This window comes from Abrus precatorius, unplaced genomic scaffold (genome assembly GCF_003935025.1).
Source record: "Abrus precatorius isolate BTA unplaced genomic scaffold, Abrus_2018 Scaffold3, whole genome shotgun sequence".
NCBI classification, from domain to species: Eukaryota; Viridiplantae; Streptophyta; class Magnoliopsida; order Fabales; family Fabaceae; genus Abrus; species Abrus precatorius.
This window is the reverse complement of record NW_020874373.1, coordinates 9502089-9529566: the sequence shown is the minus strand read 5'-3', so window position 1 is coordinate 9529566 and position 27478 is coordinate 9502089. Positions and strand designations below refer to the sequence as shown.

Sequence of the window (27478 nt, the reverse complement as noted above, 5' to 3'; positions counted from 1 at the left end):
AAATTCAATATTCCCTCCCAGAAAATTAATATATTAAACAACTATGCAAGGCACCCACAAACTCGACCAGGGTAAAATTTCATTGCAGGAGAATTTCATTTATATCACGGTATCTACCAAAGCTAATCTTACTAGGAAGAGATTTATTTAACATACAACACGAAACTATTACCAAATATATCACATATCTTAATAGATATCGGATGTCATAACTCATAACGTCAAAAACCCATGGCTGAACAAGGGGACGACGACTCAATTTCTCCCAATTTTTTCTTGTTAGACTTCTCAAACAGTCAGGGATGAGTTCATTTCATTCAGTATGCGGTAGTATCTATTGTACTCTGATGTGTTTTTGAAACCAGGAAGGAAATCTGTAAAGAATCTAAGAACTGCAGCAAGATGTTGGGAGTCATTAGAAACAAACGCAGCTTCCAAGAACAATGATGGCCGTATGGTATCCACCTGAAAATAATTCATAAAACTAATTAGCTTTGTACTTTTGAAATTTAATCAACATCATAAACACAAACCTAGCAATACTTCAATGTTCCCCAGTACGTTTGTCTCAACAGTACAACTATTTGAAGTCATTTTCGAAATTTGCTTTTGTACATCACATAGAATCCAAAACTAATCATTTACTTCAAATAACAATTTACATGAGTGTTACAAGATATATCAACATTTTGAAAATTACATTGTGTTTTATTCGTGAAAGTTCACATATCAAAATTACTACATTACAAATTTTCAAAGTATCTACCAGCACCATAATCTCCTCGACAATATCAACAACTTCGACACAATTTAGATGATAAATAGCTGCTCCGTGTAGTTTCAATGCAGTTAATAACCAAATTTCTGTGAGGGATAACCATTATATAGAAGTATAATTCATCCCAAAGGAGTGATGTGGTTTAGTTAGCCCTTTCAACCTGATAAATGAATTGGCAATAGTATCTTGCAGCGATGCAGAAATTTACTAGACTAGATTGTTTTGGGATGGGTCAGTTTACACTCTTGAGGTGTGGATATAACTGAGACACTTGCCCATGCGGGCAGTGTGCCGAACAAGGAAAGAACTTCAGGAGTTGGTAGGGCAATATGAGGAAGCCTTCGGTTATGGACACTCACTATTTCATGTCGTATTTGAGTACTTCTATGTAACAGTGAGGGCACTTACACAAATTATCCTTCTGAACGTGCAGGCAATGTTGGCTTAGGTTCTTAGAAGATTACAGGGTTTCAGAGGAATTTTCAGCAAGTATGTTAGGTTTTAAGCTAGGCAGTCCTAAGGTATTTTCTTCTCGGTTCAGGATGAGGTTCTATTCAAGGTCTGGCAGGGATTCCTGGGTCACTAACTATGGTGAAGTGTGACCTGCCATTCAATTAATACATAAGCCAAGTTTGGATTAACTTCTCAATAAGTACTTTAAGGAGTGAAAATTAAGTAATAAAATAAATCAAATTCCTCCCATAAGTTAAAATCAATTTATACTTCTCTATTATTTTAGAAGTTCTACCATTTAACTTCCCTAAAATTTGAGAAGTATAAATTGCTTCTAGTTTACCAAACTGGGCCAGTCAACCTTCAGATTGGCAAGCATGTTGCACTGCACGGCAGTGCAAGCTTCCTGATTGCCAGTTTAAGGGCTGCATAGAGGCAGCTACTGCAGGTTGATACTTGATGGTGACAAGCAAGAGTGTGAGTGGCAGTGGACAAAAGGGCATTTAATGAGAAACAAGATCAGGTCAGTGCAGGTGGTGTGGCCTAGCTAGATAAAGAGTCTGAGGCTTTGTCAACGCACTTCTGACAAAAGAACCCTTTTATCAAGATGATGAAGCCTTGGCACAGTTTTCTTTCAATAAAATTCTACCAACCCACTAAGGGAAGTTTTATACTGCACAGGGAGTCAGGCTCCCTTTGCAAGGTTGTTTACCTTTGCCTACTTTCATGTTTGTCTTCCTACTACCAGGGTAAAGCACTCAGGAGTGTAAGATTTCTGTCAGGGATCTGCAGCGCCGTGGGAAATCTGGAGGCACCTAAACACTACCCCATCAATGAAGGTGTTTGATTAGTTTGTGTTTAGAAACAGATATTTTATTTTTTAGCAAACGATTATCTTTGTCCAGATGCTGGGATAATAACCCATTAGTTAGAGATAATTGGATGAATGAAAATTCTACAGCAACAAAGCCAACAAAATCACGAGAAAATTGCAGCATCAGAGCCGTCAGTTTTTCATCATCTCTCTGTTTTCTTAATTATTTAAAAACCATACACAATTACTTCCTATATCAGCAGCCAATACAGTAGAAATTACCCTATATTTCCTTGCGTATCGCAAGGCTTCAAGGTAGTATCCATCCTGCACAAGCAGTAAAACATAATCGTGATGTAAACCAAGCTGTCTCAGCATATCAAAACCAAGCTTCCTAGTTTGGGCATTCTGACGACCAGACTCTAGGAGTTGTAATGCAACTTCCTTAGAGGGCTCCAGAATCTGCAACAAAAAGAGACTAGTCTGAGAGTCAAATTAATCATACTTTAACATATAATAGCCTCTCACCTTTACAATTATAATATATACAAAAATTGGTAACCTTGTTTATGACAAACAACCCAAGCTCTGCATATCGTTCATTGCGGGCCAGAAGTTGAATTATCAATACATATAGATTTGGGAGTACACGAATCTTTTCTGAAATTGCACTGCAACAATTAATAAAGAGCAAAGAGGAACACTGATTCAAAAGGTGGTAAAATTTATGATCCAATCAAGAAATAATAGCACATGAATTCCCATACATCCTTTCAAGTTGACTACTGGCCCAATTGACCTAATATATATTTACATGATATCTAAAATCAAGTCCTCAGTTGGCTTAGGCTTATCAAGCTGAACCACATTAAAAAGTTTTAGAAGTTTCAGAAAGTTTTCGGTTCTTTCTTGACTCACCTTTACTTACAAATTACGACATGTATTGTATTGATATTGATATTGTGAGTTTTGAAATAAAAAATGTAATACTTTCTGTTCTTACAACATCTATTTTAGTTTGACCTACCTTCAATATTAGTAGGAACAGGAAAAGAAATTAAACAAACATCACTGGAGTAATCAAGGCATTTCAGTTGTAGTTAACAGTTATTTAAATAGTTGAAATCATATAATTCACAACCATAAAGTGATTAGAAACTAAGAGCAAATCTATCAAATGCCTTCAGAATCAAAATAGCTTCCTAACTAAAGAGTAATAGCATACCTGTGAAGGAACTCAATAATGACTGCAACCAAGTAAGAAGGGTCTCCAACCATCTCTTCATCAATGGGAGAGAAGACAAAGCTGTACATCTCGTCTGGTGAAATTGCTGCAGAAGTAAGTTGGGATTCCTCTTGTCCAGACTGCAGAGATGATTGCATAACATCAGTCCTATGAGCTTCAGTTCTCATGGAGATCTCACGGTTCCCTTCACCCCCAACTTGGGCCACCTTTGAATTGTGTTTTGAATTTGCAGATTGGGACTCATCATCGGAATCCAAGCTTGAAACAGTTGAAGCCTTGTTAAAAGATCCACTGTCTACTCTTGTGGTTGGTTCATGTATGATAGATTTTCCAGTTACATCTGTTCCTATAGCAGAAACATCAGCACCTGCATTTTGTACACCAGCAGCTGTTGCCTTCTCTGGTTTCAGCCCTTTAAGATAGCTACCAGTTTTAATTGAATGGGAGTACGAGGAAAGTAGTACATTTATAGCCTTAGCAACTGCAGACACAGGCCTATGCTCCAGAATAAGTGTACGTGTTATACCCAAGCACAATTGTTTAGCCTAAAAGAGTAAATCACCGGTAAATTAATTTAAAGTTTCAAACCAAACTAGTGTAGATGAGAATACCATTAACATCTGTAGTTACACACTCATTAAAACCAGTTAAAAGAACATTTCAAGAGATATCAATGTAAAATCATTTCCTTAACGGCAAATTTTAGATGATAATTTTTTTCCATAATCACATTCCAGATTTCGAGTGACCCACATAAAGGATAACAGGGAATTCATAATTTTCATGTTTAGCAAGAAAATTATAAGGCATCCCCAACTCGCAAAAGAAAACTTTAATATAATCATATCTAACAATCTTGATTCTTGAATATACAGCAATGAATCCCCTTACTTCCATAATTGAAAAATAGTAGTATAACTTTTACAGGCAAAGCAAATAAAAAATATTCCTTTTCAAGGGTAGATGATACTGATCCTTTCTAACACCTGTCATATCCAAGTAGGATTCTCAAATGCCTATTCAATGCACTCTAGTTCTCACAAACAATTATGCATTTTGTCCTAGTATATGAGAGATACTAAACTGCAATGGACCCCCTAAAATGACTAAAAAAAATTTCTACAACTTTTAAACCAGCTAAAAGAAATAACAGGTAACTTCATTTCTAGGAGCACAAATTACTAAACCTAATTCATCATTTACAGAAAGGAAGAAAAACAACTAAATAAAATAATGGATACATTAATTGCATTAGTTATGCTAACGCTAGGGTGCATAAAAAGAACTTAATGCAGAAAGCTATGCCAAAGGAAGACTGAGGGTGGCTAAAACACACCATCTTTGGGCAAGTAAGTTTACTTTAAGATCCCAATCAACATATATATGAAATCAGCTAACTAATGAATATGTACTTATGTAGCAGCAACTCCTAGACATAAAGTGCTCAATACACATTTGTGGTCACTGGCACAATTCCAGCATCAAACTAACTAACAGGAAACTGACTTATACTGAATTAAAAACAAATACGCAATAGCAACTGCTGCCCTATAGCACCCTGAAGAATTAATCAATAAGCATTGTCATAATAAAGTGGGGGTACCTTGTTAGCTTCCAACTTCCGCCGCTGCAGGAACTCTATTAATGATGGGACCTCTGAGCTACTAGCAGAAATTGCCTGCAAGATAGGATTTTTCATGAAAAAGAAGCCACCCAAATTCAGCACTGACACATAAATGAACATAATAGCTTACCTCTAAGTCTATATAGAACTTCCACAATAACTTATTGGCCACATCACATACGAGGTCAGGCACTAGGAAAGTCCATGTATTGGCGTAGGTAACTGCTTCAGGATTACTCATAACATTACTGCCTGAACTCTGACTTTCTCTACCACTAGATTGAGATAAAGTGCTGGACCTGGGGAAACCCCTTAATAATAAAGGAAGTGGTGCAGATATTGGTGCTCGAGAATCTGCAAAGAGATCATAAAGTATAACAACCTTTGCATCAACTTGATGAATAAGAAGTACATTGTCGACCACACTCACAGCAATCTTGCTGGAATAAATTGGTAAAGAACCCTGCAAATATCATGAATTATGAATATCAGTCTCATTTTCTTAAGTCTATAGTTCAATGGCAAAATACTCAACTACGACTATCAGATGAGATCCATGGTTAAATTACATATCCTACGTGGCAATATGTTATTTATGTACATAGTTAAAATGCCTTTACAAACTTATGAATTACTACTATAAAGGGGTGACTGAGTGCATGAGGCTCCCACCAAGTGGAGTTCCTAGGTTACATGTCACAGCCTTATCCCTGTTCCCCACAATCGTAGAGGCTGTTTCTAGGATTTGAACCAGTGACCTTTAACTCACAAGATAACAACCATACTCGTGTGTCAAGGCTCACTCTCTCTAAGAATTACTATAAGGACGTTAAAAAAGAAACTACCAAATTTGAAGGTTTGAAATTAATTTTAATCAATTTGAAGAAACATAGTGATATTAAGATACACAAATAAGTCTTACTGCTTCTAATTAGCAAGTTTCTGAAAGTATAAAAATTTAATTCTTGATATTTCTTATTGAGTTATAACTTATTGCAGATTGTTTGCCTATAAATAAATCATACAATGAACTGGTACTGATTTTTACGTACATTTTATGTTAATAAAAAATGTCTTACCAAATGGAAAAATAAACCCAAGATTGTGAAGTCACAATCACAAATACTCCTTGCATCTTTATAAAATTTTATTTGTTAAAAAAGATATACTATAAATGATGTCACAATATCACCAAAGTAAAATAGAGGATATCATATTCTTCACAGAAAATTGGCATTTCTTCAGAAGTTTTTTTGAATGTTGTTCAAAAAAGAAATTTTGGAGTGAATTAAAATAGTAAACCAACCTGCTGTATCACAGCATCACGATATAGCCTATAAGAGTGGAGTAGCATAGCAACTCTATCAACTTGCAAGCAGTATATCCTACCATAACTGTGATTGATAGTAAAGGAAAATAAAAGTTTCAATTGGCAGCTATGTTAATTATAAACTATAAAGGTCTAAGTTTGATTATGTAAATAACTGATACATACACAGTGACGATAAAAACGTCTTCAGCTGCTAAAACGGGCTTATTATTTGCCTCAGATTTGGCCATAACCATCTCAAACCTTGGCAAGCGAACAATATCTGCAGATGAAATCTAACCAAAAATGCATTGCTGTATCAGCCAAATGAAATAACACAGAAGCAATATCAGTGGCTATGCTACATTCAAATACCGGAGTCATGACAACTATTACAGAAGCTGCATTGATATATGTCATTCTTTTCTGAACAATAATGATATCTATTTCTATTTTAAAACATCAATAAATAACTATTCTTCCTTGAGGTACATATATTCTAGATCCATAAATTACAAGAAAAGAAGCTACAAGTAACCACTCTCACCTGAAATCCATGGAATGTCTTGCATTGCATTCCAGAAGCAAGAAGAACCAGGCGACTTTCATGTGTGTAAACATACCAACTCACATTCAGTTTCTTTGTTTCCACCAGTTGCAGTGATTTTGACTCTGAATTATATGCATACAAGTCTAGACCACTGTTGAGAAATTTTGTAATTTAGTAAATCTTTCTCTTCAAAAATGTGAAAAAGAAGAAAAAAGGAGGAAAGGGAAATACTTGGGGAGTGGTATCATGTTTACAACAGTTTAATGTACTATATTAGAGCATTACACAACAAGTAGGACAAAATTATTTTTCAGCATTGTTATGTTTACAACAAGGAAGCACAAGACTCTAATAAAAAAAAAATTCATTTTGTTTTCTTTCTTCAGTTGTAATCTGAGGATATTAGTTCTTGGAATTGGCTCTTTACCTTATATTAATCAATTTCTGCCCAAAAGAAAAAATATCTTCACCCAAGACAATCCAAAAAATAAAACAAAAGCGAAGGTAAGAAAAGTAGGAGAGAGGCAAGTGCCACAGATATTAATGTGGGAAGGGAATTTAGGAAACACAACATTTGGTAAAAAATAAAATAAAAAATTTGATTCTGCTGATTTGACCCGGTTCCACACTAACCCAACATAAAAATCCCGGAAATGTACTTTTAACCCTTTTGGCCTCTGTTTTCAGTCTTAGCTATGTCTTTCTCTCTCACAACAACCTCGCATCTCCCTCTCTCACCTTTCCTACTTCCGACAACCCTCATTTTTCAGTGAGCAGGTTTTACTTTTGGTTGCTTTTGTTTTATCCTCCTTCATTCTGTTTTACTTTTTCCTTCTCTACATTCCTCCTCCACTCTCTCTCTTTTCATTCCTTTTTTTCTGAATTTCTTTCTCTTCTCAGATTGCCTTCTCATTTTCTTTTCTCAAATTTCCTTCTCTGTTTTTCATCCATTTTTTATTCTAACACTGCTGCCTTGGTTTGAGACTTGAGCAGCAGTTTTCCTTAACATAGCCTAACAACAAGCTTCCTCAATTAGTCTTTTTATTTTCCTTGTTTTTTTATCACTTTGTTTCACTTGAGGCTTGTGGCCTTTAGTTTGTATTGAACTTGTGCTTTGAACTATGCTATTATGTTATTATGAGATCCTATTATGAGAGATATGATGCCATTTGATGATTTTCTATCAATTATATTTCTTGATTTTGACAAAAGCAGTTAGATTTTTGGTTTTATATCACATTATTCTGTTTTATATATATAATTTTGTAGATATAATATATTATTTAATTATGGCTGTCATGCTTCCACCACAAGTTGCCATGGTATATGCCATAATTTCCTGGCAGTTTTTTGACTAGGAGTAGCTTTTGCTGGATCTCCTCTGAATTTAACAACCAGGATATATAAAAAAAGGCATCATTAAACAGTGTAAATCATATCAACAAAGAAGAAATAAATTTGCTTACCATACCTAGTCTTAACAAGAACAATATCACACTGTTGACTATCTGTCCAAAAAAATCCAAGTATACTTTCTGATTCTGGCCGGCAATTATGGCTAAAAGCTTCCCCAGTCTGTCTATTCCAAAACTGTATCTCATGGTTCGATCGTTGGATTGCTATTACCTTTGTGTCTAAAGAATACCGAATAGCTACAATAGGGCCTTCACTTATTAAATCAGTGGTGGGACCAATGAGAGGATCAAAGGGGCCAACTTTCCAGGAAAAGATCTAAATATTACAAACAGAATGTGATTTGAGAGGAACAAGGAAGTATAAAAGCAAGCAAAAATAATTCATATTTTTACAACTATTGAAAAAGGGGTCCATATTACAGACAAACAATACTCTTCACCAAACAACAAATGCATGAAGCACATCATATTACCTGATCAGCTGTGGGGGAGAGTAGCAACTTATTTCCATCATCATAAAATATTCCGATTGATTCAGGAACATTGCACCGCAGTGGTGGATACTGAGTGTAAGCATGTGAAAGACCATCAGATCCGCTCAGACCTATATTAGGCTTTGAAGTTGATGCTCTTCCAGACATGTTGAGTCCTGTTTACAGCATGAGCGGTAGAGGTATGAATATGATACAACTGGAGCAAACCTCCCAAAAATATATAATCTGGATAGTCAAAGGTAGAAGTATGCATCTACAATTATCAGCAGATATAAGCGCTGAAGGTTATACCTATGCTGGAAAAAATACGTAGGACCTTCCACTTATTCTTGTGACTGAAAACTTCTACAAAAAACTGCTCTTCGTAACTTTCAAGCTTTCTAGTTTGTTTCTTCAGTAGCCCAGAACAAGGAAACAAGTGGATGTTCACTAAACCTTCTTTTTGAGCTGTTTGAAGCCATATAGATTTTGAAACACGAGATATTTATTAGAAATGCCAAAAGAAAGGTAACAATTATACCGTAGACACCACCGAATAGTTTTATGTTGACACGGAAATACAAAATGATTATAATAAAAAACAGTTTCTAACTCTCAAAAGTCCAAAGTCATGATCAAATTAAGGGTCCAGTTGTTTAAGTTCAAAAAAAAGTGATTATGTGATACATCTATTTTAGAGCATTTTTTTAGAAGCTATTATTCTTAACTCCTGACAAAAAACACTTCTAAGAGGTTTTTGCTTTTGTATTTTTCTGAAACACTTACATAATAATTATAACTTTTTAAAAATATTTGTCTTATTAAATAAGCACCTTTTCTTCAAAAAAAATAAATAAATCCAACAAACAGGCCCCAGATGATGTTTGCATAAAGGTTTCGCTTCAGTCTTTCCCGAATGCTGCTTAAACAGAAAAACACTGAAAGTAACTTATTTTTATTATTATTTAAAGTGTAATGAAAAGAAAATATTTTATAGCTGAAATGCCAAGCCAGAATAAAATAAAAAACTTTATTCCAAGCGAATTGTAGAATTCAATACCATATTCTGCATACAACTTTTTAATGCCAGAAATTCCTTCACACACACATCACGTTCAATGTCTGGAACCTTTGCTGCAATACAGCTCCCGTATGCCTTTGCCTATTAGATGAGTTCTTAACCAAATCAATGTTTATGCACAAATATCAAACAATAATAAGGATAAGAAAGAGAGAACATATGAGAAAAGGCAAGCACCTATTATAAAACCCATTCCCTCCCCTTCCCAACACCCTCATGCATCAATCGTAACGTATCTAACTAAATAAATTAAACTCGGTTTGAGTGAAAACAATAAAATCAAGTTAACCATTAACTTGAAGGTACTCACAAGTTATATTAATTACACTGTATATGGAATCCAAGCATAAAAAACATGTAACGAAAAGACTGTGCACGCAATTTCACTATGTAGCCCAAAACCAAAATCTCATTCCTGGCTCTCTATGAAAAATAAAATCAAACCTGAGATGAACAATTCACTAAAATGCGCTTGAGAGTTGAGGCAGTATTCTTCTTTTCCTTCATGTCCACAACACTGCAAAATATATAGAAGCCACCTTTAAACGACAATCAACTGTCGCTAAACAAATAATAAAATAAAACAAAATTATAAACATTTGAAAATTGCAAAGACGCTTAAATTTTACTTATAACAACAACAACAATAATAATAGTTTAATTTGAATTTCTAGAATCACATGGATTTTTACAACGGGGAGTTTCAGTAAATGAGAAGATCAAAACCCCTATGGTACCTTTGTCCCAAATTGCTAACAGGTATAGTCTAGCGAAAATATTAGAAATTGAAAAGCCTACCAGGTGAAGAAAATCGAGAATCTGCATAAAGCGTATGCGTGTAGAGTGCGAAGAGAAAACAGCGGAAATGTGAGAGAGAAATGAAGGAGGTTTATTTACCATCAAGAATCGGTCATATGCATTCTGCAACAGAATTAATAGCAGATCACGAAGCGAGTCTCTTCTGTTTATTCATCTTCTCTATTCAATTCATAGTAACGAACAAACCACAATGCTGCAGTGGAACTACCTACCAGTCGCATTACTTGCGTGCCCAGTTGCAGCTACACTATTTGCATCTGTTCTTCCTTTCTTCTCCGCTGCACTCCTTTGTGGGCCTAAAAAGAGAGCTTGTATTTGGGCTCAGTCTGGTATTGTATAGCCCAATAAACGAATTAGCCTGTCCAAACCAATACGTTAAACCTACAACCAAAAATGGACCTAAAAGTATTTATTGGTCCAAATTAAAGAAATTTGACTTCTGAGCAAAAGAAAAATGATTGACTCTGATTGACTTTTTAAAATTTTGATAGTTTGGTAAAAAACAAAAATTGAATAGTGTTAATGGTATAATTTTATACATTCTTTCAAATACTTTTTTTTTATTATTGAATGAAATTACTAAAAAAAATATAAAATCATGAATAAGATTCATTAAATAAAGAATGACACATATATAATTTTAACTAATAATAAATAATGTATTTAAGAGTGTTACTAACATTTTTATTTTAAATTTATTAAGCTCAACCCAGCAAATAATGGGTTATACTGGGCCTCTCTCAAAAGTTTGCATTTATTTTTCTTTACGATACATGAATAGAAAATGAGGAAAATTTTTCCATTAAAGATTAATGAAAAAAAAAACAGAAAATATATCAATAATGAAAATTTTAAACCAATATACCAACATTAGTTAATTGCTGTATTTAGAACTGAATTCTGAAATTTTGTTCTCTAAAAGGAGAAATTAATACAAGAATGAATTGCAAATAGGAAATCGCAAACCAACCACACCAGTGCTAATAGAAGGGACTCGTGGCAATGTAGCCTAGGAAACATCTTAGATATTGTTTTCCTAGGAAGCCAGGTAGCAAATTACACTATATTTGTTTCTGAGGCCATAATTGTTAAGGATATTGAGCACATAAACACAATTAGCTAGCAATATACCATCCTCGTCTCCAATTTTATGAGGAGAATTGTCTATTGGCTCATGACCTAGTATGGGGGTGTTCTTAATCATCTTTATATTCAACCAGAACCACCAATAAAGATATATAGCATATATGCTATGTAATTGTTTTCCCTTAAACTTAGATTTACAACTTCTTCATCTTTATATTGATCCAGCCGTAAGTAAATATCTAAAAGAATTTGATGGCGATTTTGTCAGTCATTTCTGATATTATCCCTAAAATATGAATGGAAGGAAAGTCCTCCCAAAGGGAAAAACTGCACCCGTTTTTCATTCCATTTGAACTAATATACATTAGTGGCAGGGTTGCGACACAGTTTTAGTCCATAGTTCCTTGATTTATTAGAAGCTTCCAATCAATTAAAAATGTATTACTTCGGTTAATCTTATTGATTTCTTAAAAATGATATTAATCATATAACGATGGAACAGTCCACACAAAAGCCATTAATATCAAAGACCTTTCGGCCTCTATTGACTTGTAAATCGTCGTGCTGCATAGGTAACAGTCCATTAGGAAATGCATGATGATTATGATAACGAAGCTCGCAACTAACTTGCCCCTATGTCATATCTTTCTTATATGTCACCTTTTTCAAGTAAACAACATAGATACACTTTAAATGATTTTGATCATTTTAAGTTTTTTTATTTCTTTAAACAGTTAATAATAATAAAATTTTATTAAAAACAAAATATTTATAACACTTTTGTAGCTCTAATGTAATAAATATTTTGTTTTTTTAATAAAATGTTACTACTTGTAGATGCTTAAATTTAACCATAATAAAACTGAATTTTAAAAGGAAAAAACCACTTAGATGAATTATACACCTCAAAAAGATTATGAAGAAAAGGTGTCTCAATTTTTTTAAAGAAAAATATCCTTACAATATGAAGATGGAACATAATTTTAGTATAGTATTCTAGCTGGTTATGATTTTTTTCATGGATTGTACTTCATTTAGCTTTACAGTTCTGAAATGCATTATGATGTATGTGTAGTCTATTTGTGGGGGTTAGGAAGATGGATGCTTTTGTTTCACCCACTTTCCGTCAAAGGGCCCTACACTATTAAACGTTTAAGAAAAGGTCAACAAGTTAATGTGTGGAGGAAAGGCATGGAAGAAGATAAAAGCACAGGGCACGCAATAGAGGCAGCTTGTTTAGGACCACTTAAAAATGCCAGAAGACAAGGCACAGTCATAGAACAGAGAAAGAACACTGGTTTTCAATTAAGCCTAGTATGCTGCATTTGGCCTATCAAGTACATTTTTATCTCTTTATTTCAAATTTTCAATCACATACATAAAACATATATATTTATGTACGTACATACATGGACAAATCTACCACGAGAGTGCAAGTGCAGTGACACAAAATGAAATTTCAAGTGGACTATGTGTAATTATGTTACATACATGTAACAGGAAAAAAATTGTTAGTGCCAAATGCAGACATAAACGAATTTTACTCAGAAAGGGAAATGGCAATGTAAACCAACGAAGAAGCTGGCAGCCCTTGTCAATTGACACATGAGAATGATGCTGTCGGGATTATGATCTTTTACCAAGAACAGTAATCTTATCTCAATTAATTAAGGTGATGGAATTTGATGCTAATGATTTTATTAGTTGGAATCCTAATGTCAGGCAAGGATATAAAGATAAAACTAGAAAAGCTATGCATTTTTGTTTTCTTCTGTAGTTGATGAGAAAACAAATATAAAAATCATGGTCACTATAAAGATTTAGGTGTCATTGAATTATGCATAGAATAATAATAATGATAATGATAATGACTATATTGTTACTAGTTAATATAAAATAATTCACAGACCTTGAACACTTTCTAGTGTCAACATCTTGAATTATGGATGTGGACCAATTTTCTGTCATTGAAGTAAATGAAAGGAAACATCATTCATGTGAACATCGTTAACTTACAACTACCAAATGCAGATACAATTCTGGACTACTTTTAATGTCAAACTCAAAGAACATACAAATTTGAATGATTTTCTATCTCTCTCTGTCCTCTCTGCCTCACATGATCTGTCATAAACAGCGACAACGACAAAGGCGGGAAAGTTACTTGGGAAGTCTGTAAATTATTTTCCATTTTATTTGTTTTGACAAAGATACTCAAATTTATTGTGTTTACGCAGAATTTCGGTTATTTTTATAAGAAATAAAAAAAATTAAATTATTAAGACTAAAAAAATAATTAAATTAATTATGTTTTTCATAAATATAAATTTTATTTTAAAAATATCTATAATATTAAATAGTGTAGTTAGTAATATATATATTTAATAATACTAATAAAAGAAGAGTATAAAAAAAATTTAACAATTAATGTATCTTGAATCTATCATTTATTTTTTTATAATAATAATTAAAAATATATTCTATTTTATTTCTTATTAAAAAAATCGAAGAAAGTACTAAACTTCTTAAAACTATTACGTGAATTTTTTTTATTTTAAGTAAGTTATATTTTTATCTTTTAAAATGTGCATATATTACAGTATTCTCTCTTCACTTTTTAAATTTTCTTTTTTTAAAACACTTAAAATGCATAACAATTTAATTTGTTTTAAATTTTTCGTTAAAGTACCGTTGAACACGTTTTACATTTTTTACTGAAATGTTTTTTTAATAAATTTACACCTTTATCATTTTTTTAAAAAACTCAACAATGTCAGTGTATTTTTCATAAAAAAAAGTATACATTTATTAAAAAATTATTTTAGTAAAAGTAAATTAGGTTTTTAATAGTATTTTAATAAAATATTTAAAATGAATTAAATTATAATATATTTTAATTTTTGGGGGAGGAGGTTATATGATTTTAAAATAGAGAGGAGAGTTGTGTAATACATATATCTTTGAAGGGAAATGAAAGTAATCTACTTTACAATTTTTATATTATTTCATTAAAAAATTCATGTGAAATTTTTTTCTTAAAAATATTTTAATTTATTAATTCATTAAATTTCATTAACCTTTTATTTATTTTATCTTTATACTTTTTAACCTTTTGTTTTTTTTCCTTATCATTATATATTTTGTATTTTTCAAAATTAAATTAATATCAAGTGAATTTATAGTTACTGAATAAATAATTTATTCTTTTTCTTTAAGTTTATCATTAATACTATAGAATAGTTTATAAATATTATTGAAGATATTTTACTAAAAGTGTCACATGATATTTTTTTAATTTACTGCATGCTTTAGTAATTTATTTATTTTATTTTCATTTATTTATTGAAACTAATTTTATTTGAGTTAAATAATGTTACTAGAAATAATAAAATTATTCTTTCGAGTACCTAAGAGTAGAAATTGAGTTAGAATAACTCTCTATGATATACATGCTCAATAATAATACTTTTAATAATTTAACTTATATTATAAAATCTGGTTCATAAAATAAGTGTTTGAAACTTGTTTAATAGTAGGAGGGTTAGATTGATACGAAATTTGAAAAATTAATTGGTATTTATAAGGCGCTTATCAAGATATTAATGGAAGGTCAATGATTTGGTGCTAGTTGAAGGCATGATTGATGGTTCTCTTCACATTGTAATTACGTGTGAAATCAAGACACAGGAACCGCAAATCTCCATCAATAGACTGATGACCAGCCACTCGTAATTCATCAATGCATATCCAATCCATATAAATTAATGGAAACTTCTGTGAAACATTTAGAAATGGGAGTCAATGAAAGGATGTTCTCATGCATTTCCGTTTCATTTACAATCGTGTCATGAATAACCGTATAATATGATACTAATTTAGTCTTAGTCAACACATATAAGATATGCAACTATTTACCGCATTAGTTTTGTTGATGGTTAAATGTAAATAGGATAAATTATATTTAATCTCTAATACTCCTTTCCACGTTGTTTTTTATATTTCTTTACGAGTGTTTTGTTAGGTCTTAATTCTTGTTATCTATATTTAGTTTTTTGTTATCAATAATGTTAAATTTTTTTAAAGTATAATAATTAATTCATAAATAATTATTAATTATAGAGATTAAATATATATTTTAATAAAAATTCATAAATTTATTTTAAAAATTTAAAATATTCTACAAACTTTGCAAACACAAATAATCCCACAGCACACAATAATCAGGTTCAAAGAATGATCTCTACGCCCTTTCTCTCAGTCATACAATCTCCAATCCTACAATTTTATATTAGAAATTTTAAGTCTCTAAAATACATAAAAAAGTAAAAAATCTAAACCGATTAAAAGTTACAGTTTCGTACCAGAAACACAATAATGCAAATTATCTTTCAAATTGATGCTCCAATCACTCGCAAAGGCCAAAAACCTGAAGCTACTGGAGAGAGAGGCGTGAGAGAGGAAATTATGCAAAATGAAGAAGAAAAAGGAGGAGGGGCAGATTTATGTGTTTCACATATTACAGACGGAAAAATTCTTCTATAAATAGTTCAATGAAATAGTGCGTTTTAAAAGTTTAATTACAAACGGATTTATCCGTCTATAAATTCATCAAATACAGTTATAGACAGAAAAATTCATATGTAGATTGTCAGCTGAAAAGTCAATAAAAAATGACAATATTTACAGACAAATTTTTTCATTTGTAACTCTTGTTCCAAATTTCTCTCTCATTTTCAAATTACAGACAAAAAAATTTATCTGTAATTCTTGTCTATAATAATTCGCACCAAATGACGAGCCAACTACAGACCGTCATTATAGACGAATTTCTCAAAAACTTAAAAAAAATAAAAAAAAATTTAAAATTCGTCTGTATTACAGACAGATAATAACTATCTGTAAATAACATTTTTCTAGTAGTGTAGAACATAAATTTTTTTAAAGTATAATAATTAATTCATAAATAATTATTAATTATAGAGATTAAATATATATTTTAATAAAAATTCATAAATTTATTTTAAAAATTTAAAAATAAAATATTAATTAAAAGAATAATAATTTTTCAAGAATTAAAAATGTATATTTAAGTTAAAGATAATTTATGAATTAAAATTATATATTTATTAATCAAAATTATTGATTTGATAAATATAAAAAAAAATCAAAATAATAATAAATATAATTAATAAAATATTACAAATATTTTATACATGATAAAAAAAAATTATTATAGTTAAAAAAATACTATATATATTTAAGTTTTTTTATAAATAAAATGCTTAATTGATATAGATAGCATAAAAATTAATTAATAAAATTTTGAATCAATATAAAAAAATATTTATTTATATTATAATAAAAAATTATAAAATCATTGATTTAATAAGGTTAATCTTAAAAAATGTTGAGTAATTATGTAAAATTGATATAGTTATATGTTACAAATTTATAATAAAAATGTCGGTATTACTATTTTATTAATTTTTTTAAAAATAAGATAAAAGATAAATATAAAATTAAATAAAATTTTATATTGATTAAAAATCTAGTGTTATGAATATAATCTTAAAAAGATTGGTTGAGTGAAATAAAATAAATTTGTAGTTAACAAATTACAAATCTTTACTTTTTTTTTCTTTATTTGGTTTAATTAGGATTCGAACTGTGCCGCACACCTGAATGTGGTGGGTGAGTCTACTATTAAAGATTTTTTGCATATACAAGAACTTGAACTCAAGATCTTTATTAAGTGATATCGAACCACTTACCACATTTTACTCAAGATCTTACTTAACTGGACGTAGTGATTCTTAACTTCTTATTTAGAGTAAAATTATTTAAGTATATATATTTCACAAAATGTTTTGTTAACCTCAACCCTTAGGGTTGAGTTTAAGCATTTACAAATAGAAAATTTTTATAAAAAAGTACATAATTATTATATTAAGTTATAAAAATATAATAAATATTTTTTTTCTAATAAAATTTTACTATTATTAATTGTTTATTTTCAGTTCTAAGGATTGAGATTAACAAAAAATTTTCACAAAATATGTACAGTTCAATAACGGAAATATTCCTTAATAAACTTCAAAATTCAGGGTATTATATGTGTCACTAGCGCTGAGCAAAAAATTTAATTTTTTAAGTCAAATTTATAACTAGTGTTAAATTAGTTTTAAAAACTTAGATTTATATTAAACTGATTTTTTAATTAACTATATTTATGTAACTGGTATAGTGTTCTAAATTTATTTTCTAAAATTAAATTTTTTTAATTTATTCAAATCTATATATATGGAAGTACTATTTTATATCTTTATTTATTAAATTTTTATGTTATATAAGTTCATAAAATTTTATTTTAACTACGTTTTATGACTAATATTTTTTTATTAATCTTAATTTTTATAATTAAAATTAAATTTAAAAGATTTTATATTAAATTCAAAATTTAAAACTACTTTTAAATTGATTTATGTGAGACTTCTAACATCTTATAACAGGAGAAAAATTTGCTTTTTACTTGTTTACAAATCATAAGTGCATACACACGATTTATACGCCTAATAAAATTCCAGCATATTGATTTCCTGAATAAAAAAACTATTTCTGCATGAAAAATAATAAGTGATAGAAAGAAGATAATAGAAGAGAGTTAGGATATCATACAATTTAGGGCTCCACATGCAATACTAATTCAATTGAATATATGAAAAGATGCCCTTTTATGTTCCAAGCTCTCAAGTTTCAGACAATATTGACATCGTACCCGTCAAGCTTCAAAGATTAAAGTAAAGTAGTTCATAGGATTATTCTTATATTTGACAATTAAGGATCTTACACATGTTGAAAAGTGCTCTATCCATCGTGGTCATTATGTTATAGGTTCATGCATGTAAGTAGTTAACTACATGTTTGTGTGCGTTTGGTGGCGCCATATCTACCAAAGCTTTTATCCTTTAGGTGGACAAATGATGGGCTTTCGTGTTTCTCTGCCACTTCCGTCACTTTTCTTGCACCCACATTCTTGTTGCTTTCATATTTTTTTTATTTATTTTTTCCGTCATGAGAAACTCTTTCTTTTAAAATTTAAACTTCCAAATATTTATTTGATTTTGCTTATGTACGTCAAATGATTAATAAGAAACAAAAGGCCAAATTAACGACTCTATGGAAATAAGACGTTAATATTTATGGTATATGTTAATTTCCTGATAGTGTTAGTTTCTATCCGTACACAGATGATTTGTAAGTTTGCTTGACAGTGTTAGTTTCAAAAGCTAAGAACCATATAAGTATCATCACCCCTGCATATATTGATTAGAGTTTTATATCAATTTGGAAATATAAGCCATTTAATATGTCAGCGTGTGAAACTTTGTATACAATTAATTAAAACCAATTTGAGATGCCATGAAGAACCGTAAATCAGATCAGATAACAATTCCACCTTTATCAGTGGATTTATATATATGGAACTATTGATAAAGTGTCTGATCAATGTATGCTTTATTGGGAACATTTAAAAACTTTCCTTTTTTTTTTTTTTTCAAAAGTACCTTTAAGTGGAAGTATTATATTGCATGGTAACTTCTGTGGAACTTAATTTGTGGTGTACACAACAATAAAATTAGCTTATATCGATTTAGCATATATTTTACGGCTATGTAGCGGTCAGTGTGATTTGCAATTCTGATGTTATAGTCATCGGTTAAAGACATTTACGATATAAATTTCTTTAACTCATATACATTTATTATAAATAATATTTTTTATTAAAAATTATAAAATTTAATGTAATTTAATACATTAGTTTTATTAAATATTATTACTTATTAATTTTTTATGAAAAATCGTTACGATATATTTGCATGCAGAAAATTGCTGACAAAAGTTGTTTGGTAATATACACCCATAAGCTTCTACCGATTGCTTTGTTCATCGAAGACGACGACCAGTGATGGGCTGACGATGTTAGGGATCTTGATCTTTATAATAATAACTTAGTCTGTTGTAAAATTTTACTAAAATAATTTTGGTTAAAAGTAATTTTTGTTTAAGTTAAAAAATTTATTTAAATAAATTTAATGAAAAATTAATTTTTGTTTAAATTAAAAAAATTCACTTAATATCATCATGCACTAATGATGTTAGTGATCTAGATTCCCTATAATAACTGCAGTCTGCAGTAAAGCAGTAAAATTTTGTTGAAGTAAATTTGGTTAAAAGTGATTTTCACTTAATTAAAAAATTTGTTTAAATAAAATTGGTAAAAAAATAATTTTTTTTACCAAAGATTATAACTTTAAAAAATTAGTTGAAAAATAATTATAATATTATATAATGTAGAACTTTTAAGTCTTTGTGATATGCATGATAATCTTACTTGATGAATTTTTTTTTCAAAAGATATTGTGTTTTAGCTATGGCCATGTAATGAAATCAAGAAAGACCAATAAACTTCTAATTTTTATACTGGACATTGTGGCTTTCGTTTCGTTGCTCTTTAGTTTTTAAAGACTTTTTAAAAAATGAAGTCATTTATCATTTATATTTATATAACCAATAATAAAAGATAATCACAAGATTTTGAACAAAGGCTTCTCAATATTTTTGTAGTTTAAAATAAAAAGATGAATTTTTTTTAAAAAAAATTGATTTTATCTTAAATAAAAATAATTTTTTTTACTAAATTTACTTAAATAATTTTTTTATATTAAATAAAATTTACTTTTAACTAAATTCACTTAAACAGATTTTTCCACTTACCCCAAAAAATTCCTTTAGCACACATACTATTATTGATGGCTTGACAAAATAGTTAATTAGTTTCACTTCTTTGAGTGCTGTTACATTGATTATCAATTAAAATTTAAAATCTATCTTAATAATTTATAATATATAAAATATAAACATTTTCTTAAAATAAAATTTAAATTAATTGATAACGACACCAATAATATTCAAATTTTATCTTATAAAAAATGCATAAACTTTTTATTTATTTATTGATATATAATATATACTTTTACAATTTTTCCTGTTTTATTGTCTGGTCAGTAAATATAGCATAGTTGAAGATGAATGTTAGAATAAAATGAAGCTTAAATTAAATAAATTAGCACTAAGAAAACTTATTTTGAAAAAAAAAAGTAATAGTTATTTTTTTAAAAAAATTGGACTGGTCAATTTGATTGAAAATTAGTTAAGTTATCAGGTCGAACCATTAAAAAAAATAGTTAAAAATCAATCAAATTGATTAAGAATGAGTCAAAATTGATTATGAACCGATACTAAAAAATTAGTTTAAACTAGACTTTAAAAAGTTGTTTTTTTTTAAATTTTGAAAATAATTAAAAATTCGTACATGTAAATTGTTATTGTTTAAATATTTATTATTAATTTTTATAATGATTTTTTAAATTAATTAAAAAATTTGCTTATTTTTTTTATAATTTTACACTAATGTACTATTGAGTTTGTTATAAAATATGAAATTATATTATTTAATTATCATTTGTCCAATCTTGATTTAATTACAGTTAAATTATTAAACTTTGAACTAGTATATTTATCACTCTAATCACTAGTTTGATTTTAAAATATTAATATTGATAATTATAATGAAGAAACAAAAAGATAATCGCATAAATAAATAATTAAAAATTGTGACCATCTAACAACTTCCAAAACAGGAGTCTCTGATCTCTATACTCCAATCATGCCTAATCAAGTGCGAGAATAGTCGTGATAAGTTATATGCACGCTAGTGCAAGCCATTTTTAATGTAGTACAGTTGTGCCTTTTGCATGCCTATGCACCCCTGCGAAGGCCATATAGGTCCAGAGTCAGCCTCTCTTATAAATACGTGGAACACATTTATTTGCAAATCAATGAATATTTTGACATATCTTTTCTCCATTTTTTTACTTCTCTGAAGTTATCACACGCCTAAGTAGTTTGTTCGTAAAATCACACTCAAGTTGAGGAGGATATTTCTATTTTTATTTCTTTTCTTTTATTACGTAAACTTTGCTTGATTTATGTATTTGTTCATGGTTTTGGGTAATTAAAAGTAAATTTTATGTATGAATTATTTGTTTTTAATTTAAAAATAATTATATTTCCTTTCTTATTGATTTTATAGGAAGGGCTATAGCAAGACTTCGTACGATAGATTAAAATTGGCCAATCTCTATATAACTTTATTTATTTGATTGACTATCGATTATATAACAATTATTTAATAAAAATATAGGATAAATTGGGTCAAGAGAAATGAGAAGACCAATCATAATTTCTTTATTTTAATAAATTAATTTGTTGATAAATTTGTTTAGATTTTCATACTTTTCTTTATTGCGGTTTATATGACCATTATAATAGTAATAGTTTAATTTGAGAAAAAAAATATTGACACTGTGATAAAAAAAGTAATAATAGATGATTGACAAGTAAAAATATAACATAAATTATATATAAAAAAAGGTAACATCAATGATTTTATGGATAAAATCAAACGTCTCGATTTTTTTATAATTGTATTGCTCCTTGTATGCACTCTTGAAAATATCTTCTTTAATTTTCTTCTTCCTTTCCTTTTCAGATTCTCTAAACTTAGGATTTTGGAATATATCTAATTGTAACGTGATGAGTTACTTATAAATATTTAGTGTTACAAATTTTATGTATCAAATATCTAATTTTAGACATGAAGAAGGCGTATGAAAATATGCAATATTACTTAAACAATCTTTTTTTTGTGTGTGTGTGAACTAGTTTTTGTAACAAGTTACACTCATCTTTTAATAATTATTAATTTAACTATAATATGATCCAAATATAATATGAATATATATATTTTTCTCTTTAGCGACGAATTAAAATTTTAAAAAAATTCATTGAACAATTTGATCACTTTAATAATGAATGTATAATATGTTGCCTATTCATTATCTCAAAAACAAAATATTATTTTGTATGTGATGTAATTAATTAAAAGTCTTGTCATTTTTTATGATCCATGATATGTCGCTCGCGATGTTGCCAAATCAAGAGACAAAGCTAACGGGCAAGAGCTCGTGTTCATGTCAGATAATTTTCTACTTTAATTGTTAGGGCATATATAAGAGGTGCATTTGCAATGGAAGCCCCCCGTATGTTTGTTTTTATGTTACCATGGTCCCCCGCTCTTTAAGCCTATCATATGAGTGTGGCCTTATTGGCAAAGATATACTCTTGGCATGAAACAAAAGGTAGTTGCTGGTGTTATTGATAGTATTAATGGAGATGTTACAAGGATATGTAGAGAAGAGATTAAGAGGCCCACTTTAATTTTGAGATCGATACAAATCTGTCAATGGGGTATTTGTATGAGCTAATGAAAATAGAAAAATCAAATTGCATAGAGTAGATATTTATCTCCAAGACTTTAAACTTATTATCTTGACGACTATTCCAGAATAATAAATTAATTGCCTGAATATGAGAGAGAAAGAAATGGGAGCAATTACATGTCCACTATCCAGGGATGACCAAGAAAGGTGTAGAATTATGAAAGAAGGGTTATATATTTAGGAAAACGAGTCTAAGAGCATTTATGATTAAAGCAAGCGCATGAAAGGGCTCCTCAAAAGGGGATTATTTAAGTTATTCATATGGTATAAATAAACTCATATTTGATTAATTAATAGAATTTTATTTATAAAAAAATTAGTATACATTTTATTATAATTTCTTTATTTTTATTAGTGTATTTAAATTTAACTTTTGAGTGACTTAGATAAACCCCCACAAACATCATTAAACTTCTATTTCAGATAAATTCGATGAAAAATTTACTGAGAACGCTAGAGAAACACTTACAACTCCCTATGACAACGAGAGGTTATTGGCCTCCCTCTCTAATTCTTCAATCTCGCTGAATTAGGATTTAACCTTTTAGGCTAACGAACGATAAAAGAAACACATTGGCTGTGTAGTCATTGGAAGAAGTGCAAGGGAAAAAAAAAACTGATTGACATATATATATTTCCTTTCCTTTGTGTGTATGACCCAAGCTATATTTATGGAGAATTATTTGAAATAGTATAAATACGGGTAGATATTTTTGGATAAAGAAAAAACAATTACTTGAAGTGATTAAGCTAATTTCTTGATTTTTATTTATCTATTGACAACTTATTCCTTCTTAATTTCAAATTACTTATAACCATATTAAATTTCTAGGTTGAAAAATGTTTTTTTTTTTAATTATAACCAACACAATCAAAATACCTAGTATTTTTTGCTTGTTACTAAATGATTTTTTTTATAGTGTTTGCAAGAAAAAACACGTTGTTTATTGATATTGGTACATCACATTGAGTACTTATGTAATTAGGTTAAATTACTTTAAGTGACAAAGTTAACCCTAATTAAGTTAGAACAGCCCTCCACTGTTTGGTCTGCTTTGAAAGAACAACTAATTATCATCCATGATATATAATTGATAACAGACAATAGGTATTCCTAGCTAAAGAAAAATAAGCGATTGAGAAAAAAAAGAGGATTTAAGAAATTACAGTCATTCAGGTCTTTGAGCTAATATCAATCAATCACGGCTAGTAAGCAAAGTTTGATTTCATTTTGAGAGAAACTGAATTTTTCAGGTTTGTCAATAGCAAAATATTAACTCTTGTTTTGCAACTAATATATAAAGCCTAAAACAGTTTTTTTTAAGGCACGTACAAATATATATTTTTAGAAATTAATAAATAATAAAAATTTATTGAATATTGTAATACTTAAAATTATCAATATGTTTTTAATAAAGAAACATTATATATAAATTTTTGTATATGTATTTAATTACACTTCAAAAAATTTAAAATCAAAATTAAAAGATGATAATAAAAAGGTAAAGAAAAGGAGAGTAAATAAAAACAACGAACACATTGAACAGCAGCTCAAGAAGAATAAAACAACATAAAATGGTAGATAGAAAAACAAGAAAAAGGCATAGATGAAAGAAGTACTGTACTTTGTTACCCAGAGGAGAGAGAGGCAAATTTATATTAGATGCTCTTACCATTCGTGTAGTCTGATTCAATTGAACACATTTTGAGGACCACTCAGCTGAATCCTGCAACAAATATAAAGCAGCCAACAAAAAATAAAGAACCGACACCACCTAGTAGTACTATATATACATATGGTCCTGGAAAGAGAGAAAGAGATGGACTTTATCAGAGGAGTTGCGTCATTTCTCAGTCTCTCTATTGTTACGAATTCTTAAATTGGCCACCTGATATATGCAGTACACGTACATGAAATAAGAGAGTAGAAGAGAACCGTGAGAAGAAAAGACGTGTGCGTACAGGGAAATCAAGTACTGAGCCAGTCATGGTAAATATATCTACGTTTCCTTTTTACCTCAGAAAAACCACTGCCATATATGTCCACTATCCAGCAAGGCCACTCAGCTATACAGGTAATGCGTGGTGAAAACTAACCGAATATAATTATTATGATTAGGGTTTGAATCTTGAATTTAAAAAATATTTTTTAACATGTATCTAAGCATGTGTTTAACGATCACTTTTCAGAAAAAAAAAACATTTAAACACTAAAAAAATCAATTAAAATTTATTCAAACTCAAATTTATAAATGTTTATCTAAACACATAATTTTAGACGATATCTCCAAATCATTGAACTCAAATGAATGGAAGTACTGCTGCATAACATTCTTCTTACTGTACATGATAACAGCAACATTATCCGTTTAAAAGAAACAAAAATAACCTGGCCCTTCATAAATGGCAATATAAGAGTAATCTATAGATGACTGGAAACCACAACAGACTGTTGGATAAGAGAAAGGAAGATACCAACAATGCAAAGTAATTAATTGGTATACAAACGCTAATTGAGAGAGATGGTTCAATCCTGTGATGGATGCTCGATCTATATCTACTAATTCTAATTGTTTGTCCTGAACTCGTATAATGTATAAAACATAACTTACGGCAACAAATTTAACACAACTAATAAAGCAAGTTAATTTACACACAAGGATGAATGACGTTAACCAGACCTCGAACACGTTGGGATAACATAGCTTGAAGATTGTCCCAACATTGTTGGAATACAACACTTCGAAATATATATCACCCAAAAAAAGTGCGCGTTATAGGAGACGTATATATAGAAAAATATTCAGAAAAAAAAATTTAATTATTACGAGAATAATGAATATACTTATATATTATTTAAAATATATACAAATAATAATTATTAAATTATATATCTACAAATATTAAAACTATATAAATTTTAATAAATTTATTCAAAATGTTATTTTATTAAATTTGATATTTAATATGATTTAATTTTATCATAATTTTCAATTATGATTTTTGCTATGCATCAAATTTTACGTTCATTTTATATTATTTGTTTTTATATATTTATCTTTTCTCATCATGGTTTATTAACTTTTTCTGTTTCCTTCTCACATGTTCTTCGTCCGAAGATATATTTAATTTGGATGTTAAGAAAATATTTTTTTAAAGGATTTAGTTGACATTATTCTTAGAATATGCATGTATTCAGGTTTATATATAGTTTAATTAAATGCTTATTTTATAAAATTTGACTATGTGGTAATTTGTACAATAAATTTTATTATAAATTTTACTAAAATAAATTTAATTAACAAGTTATAACTTATTTTCATAAACTCCTTAAAAACACATAATTAATTATTTATAAATACATCAGCGTATAACATATTCATTTCAGGGGATCAATTATATATATATATATATATATATATATATATATATATATATATAGAGAGAGAGAGAGAGAGAGAGAGAGAGGGAGGGAGAGAGGGAGAGAGAGAGATAGATAAAATTATAACGAAATTGACTGATAATGTCGCTTTTTTCCTATTCCCCTTTAAGAACTAATCAATTACTATTCCCTTTTCCTGTTTATACAAGATAGCTCAAAGTAAAATACTTTTAAGAATGCTAACAACTACTGTCAAATATTGATTAAAGTAATAAATAATAAAAGGTATTTATTATATTAAAATCTTAACATTAAACTAATTAAAAATATTTATTATTAGAGTAAATTAATTATTATTTCTTGATTAACGACTTTAGGATGTTAATTAACACAAAATGCGTTCTTATATATATATATATATATAATATTATAACGTTTAAATATTATGTTTTATCTTTCTTGATAAACAATAAATAAACGGGCATAAATATAAGATTTAAACATGATCTAATAAATGATAAAACTAATTCAATCTGTCAAAGTTAGCCTTCATTTGTGCATTGCAATATATGGATTTGGTAAATTATATTTTTCATGTATATACATTATTTTATGTGAAAATATAATTTTACCAGTTCTAATTATTTTTATTTCTTATTAGTGTAAGGAAATTTAATTTAATTTTCTCATGCTAAATTTTATCTAATGATTAATATGAATGAAAGAAACATGTAACATAACATTAGCGTATATTACTTGATAAAAAAAAATAATAGGCAAAATATTTAAAATGAGAAGAAAGATAAATAATTAATAATAATACCCAAAATTAGCTCAGTAAAACTAATTTTTTTAATATTCATTTAAATGTTTATATTCTTTCATTAATTTTTATTAATCAATGTTACTTCATATTTTCATTAATTTTTTGATAAATGTGATATAAGAGACTCAATTTAAAAAAATTATAAATTATAAAACTTATACAATAAAAAATAAAAATATTAAAATCTAATATATATCAAGATGATTATATATTTAACACA

The 27478-nt window shown here is 28.9% G+C and overlaps 1 protein-coding gene across 4 annotated transcripts; it reads right to left on the bottom strand.

Moving 5' to 3' along the window:
- LOC113861334 (regulator of MON1-CCZ1 complex) lies at positions 1-10814 on the bottom strand. Of its 4 annotated transcripts, none has more exons than XM_027494091.1 (16): positions 10641-10814; positions 10188-10244; positions 9723-9824; positions 8975-9130; positions 8663-8838; positions 8246-8505; positions 6772-6925; positions 6411-6520; positions 6222-6309; positions 5046-5378; positions 4895-4969; positions 3672-3836; positions 3271-3530; positions 2608-2716; positions 2328-2507; positions 1-465 (listed from the first exon to the last, which is right to left on the bottom strand). In XM_027494091.1, exons 5-16 carry the CDS (start codon positions 8828-8830, stop codon positions 289-291), a joined length of 2079 nt encoding a protein of 692 aa, XP_027349892.1. In that variant the 5' UTR covers positions 8831-8838; positions 8975-9130; positions 9723-9824; positions 10188-10244; positions 10641-10814; the 3' UTR covers positions 1-288. The 4 variants fall into 4 exon arrangements, 3 of the variants coding, with proteins under 3 accessions (XP_027349892.1, XP_027349891.1, XP_027349893.1); XM_027494090.1 differs by having other exon boundaries at positions 3271-3836; positions 10188-10260; positions 10641-10664; positions 10775-10804; XR_003504194.1 differs by having other exon boundaries at positions 2608-2705; positions 3271-3836; positions 10188-10260.
- Between the last annotated feature and the right edge of the window lie 16664 nt (positions 10815-27478).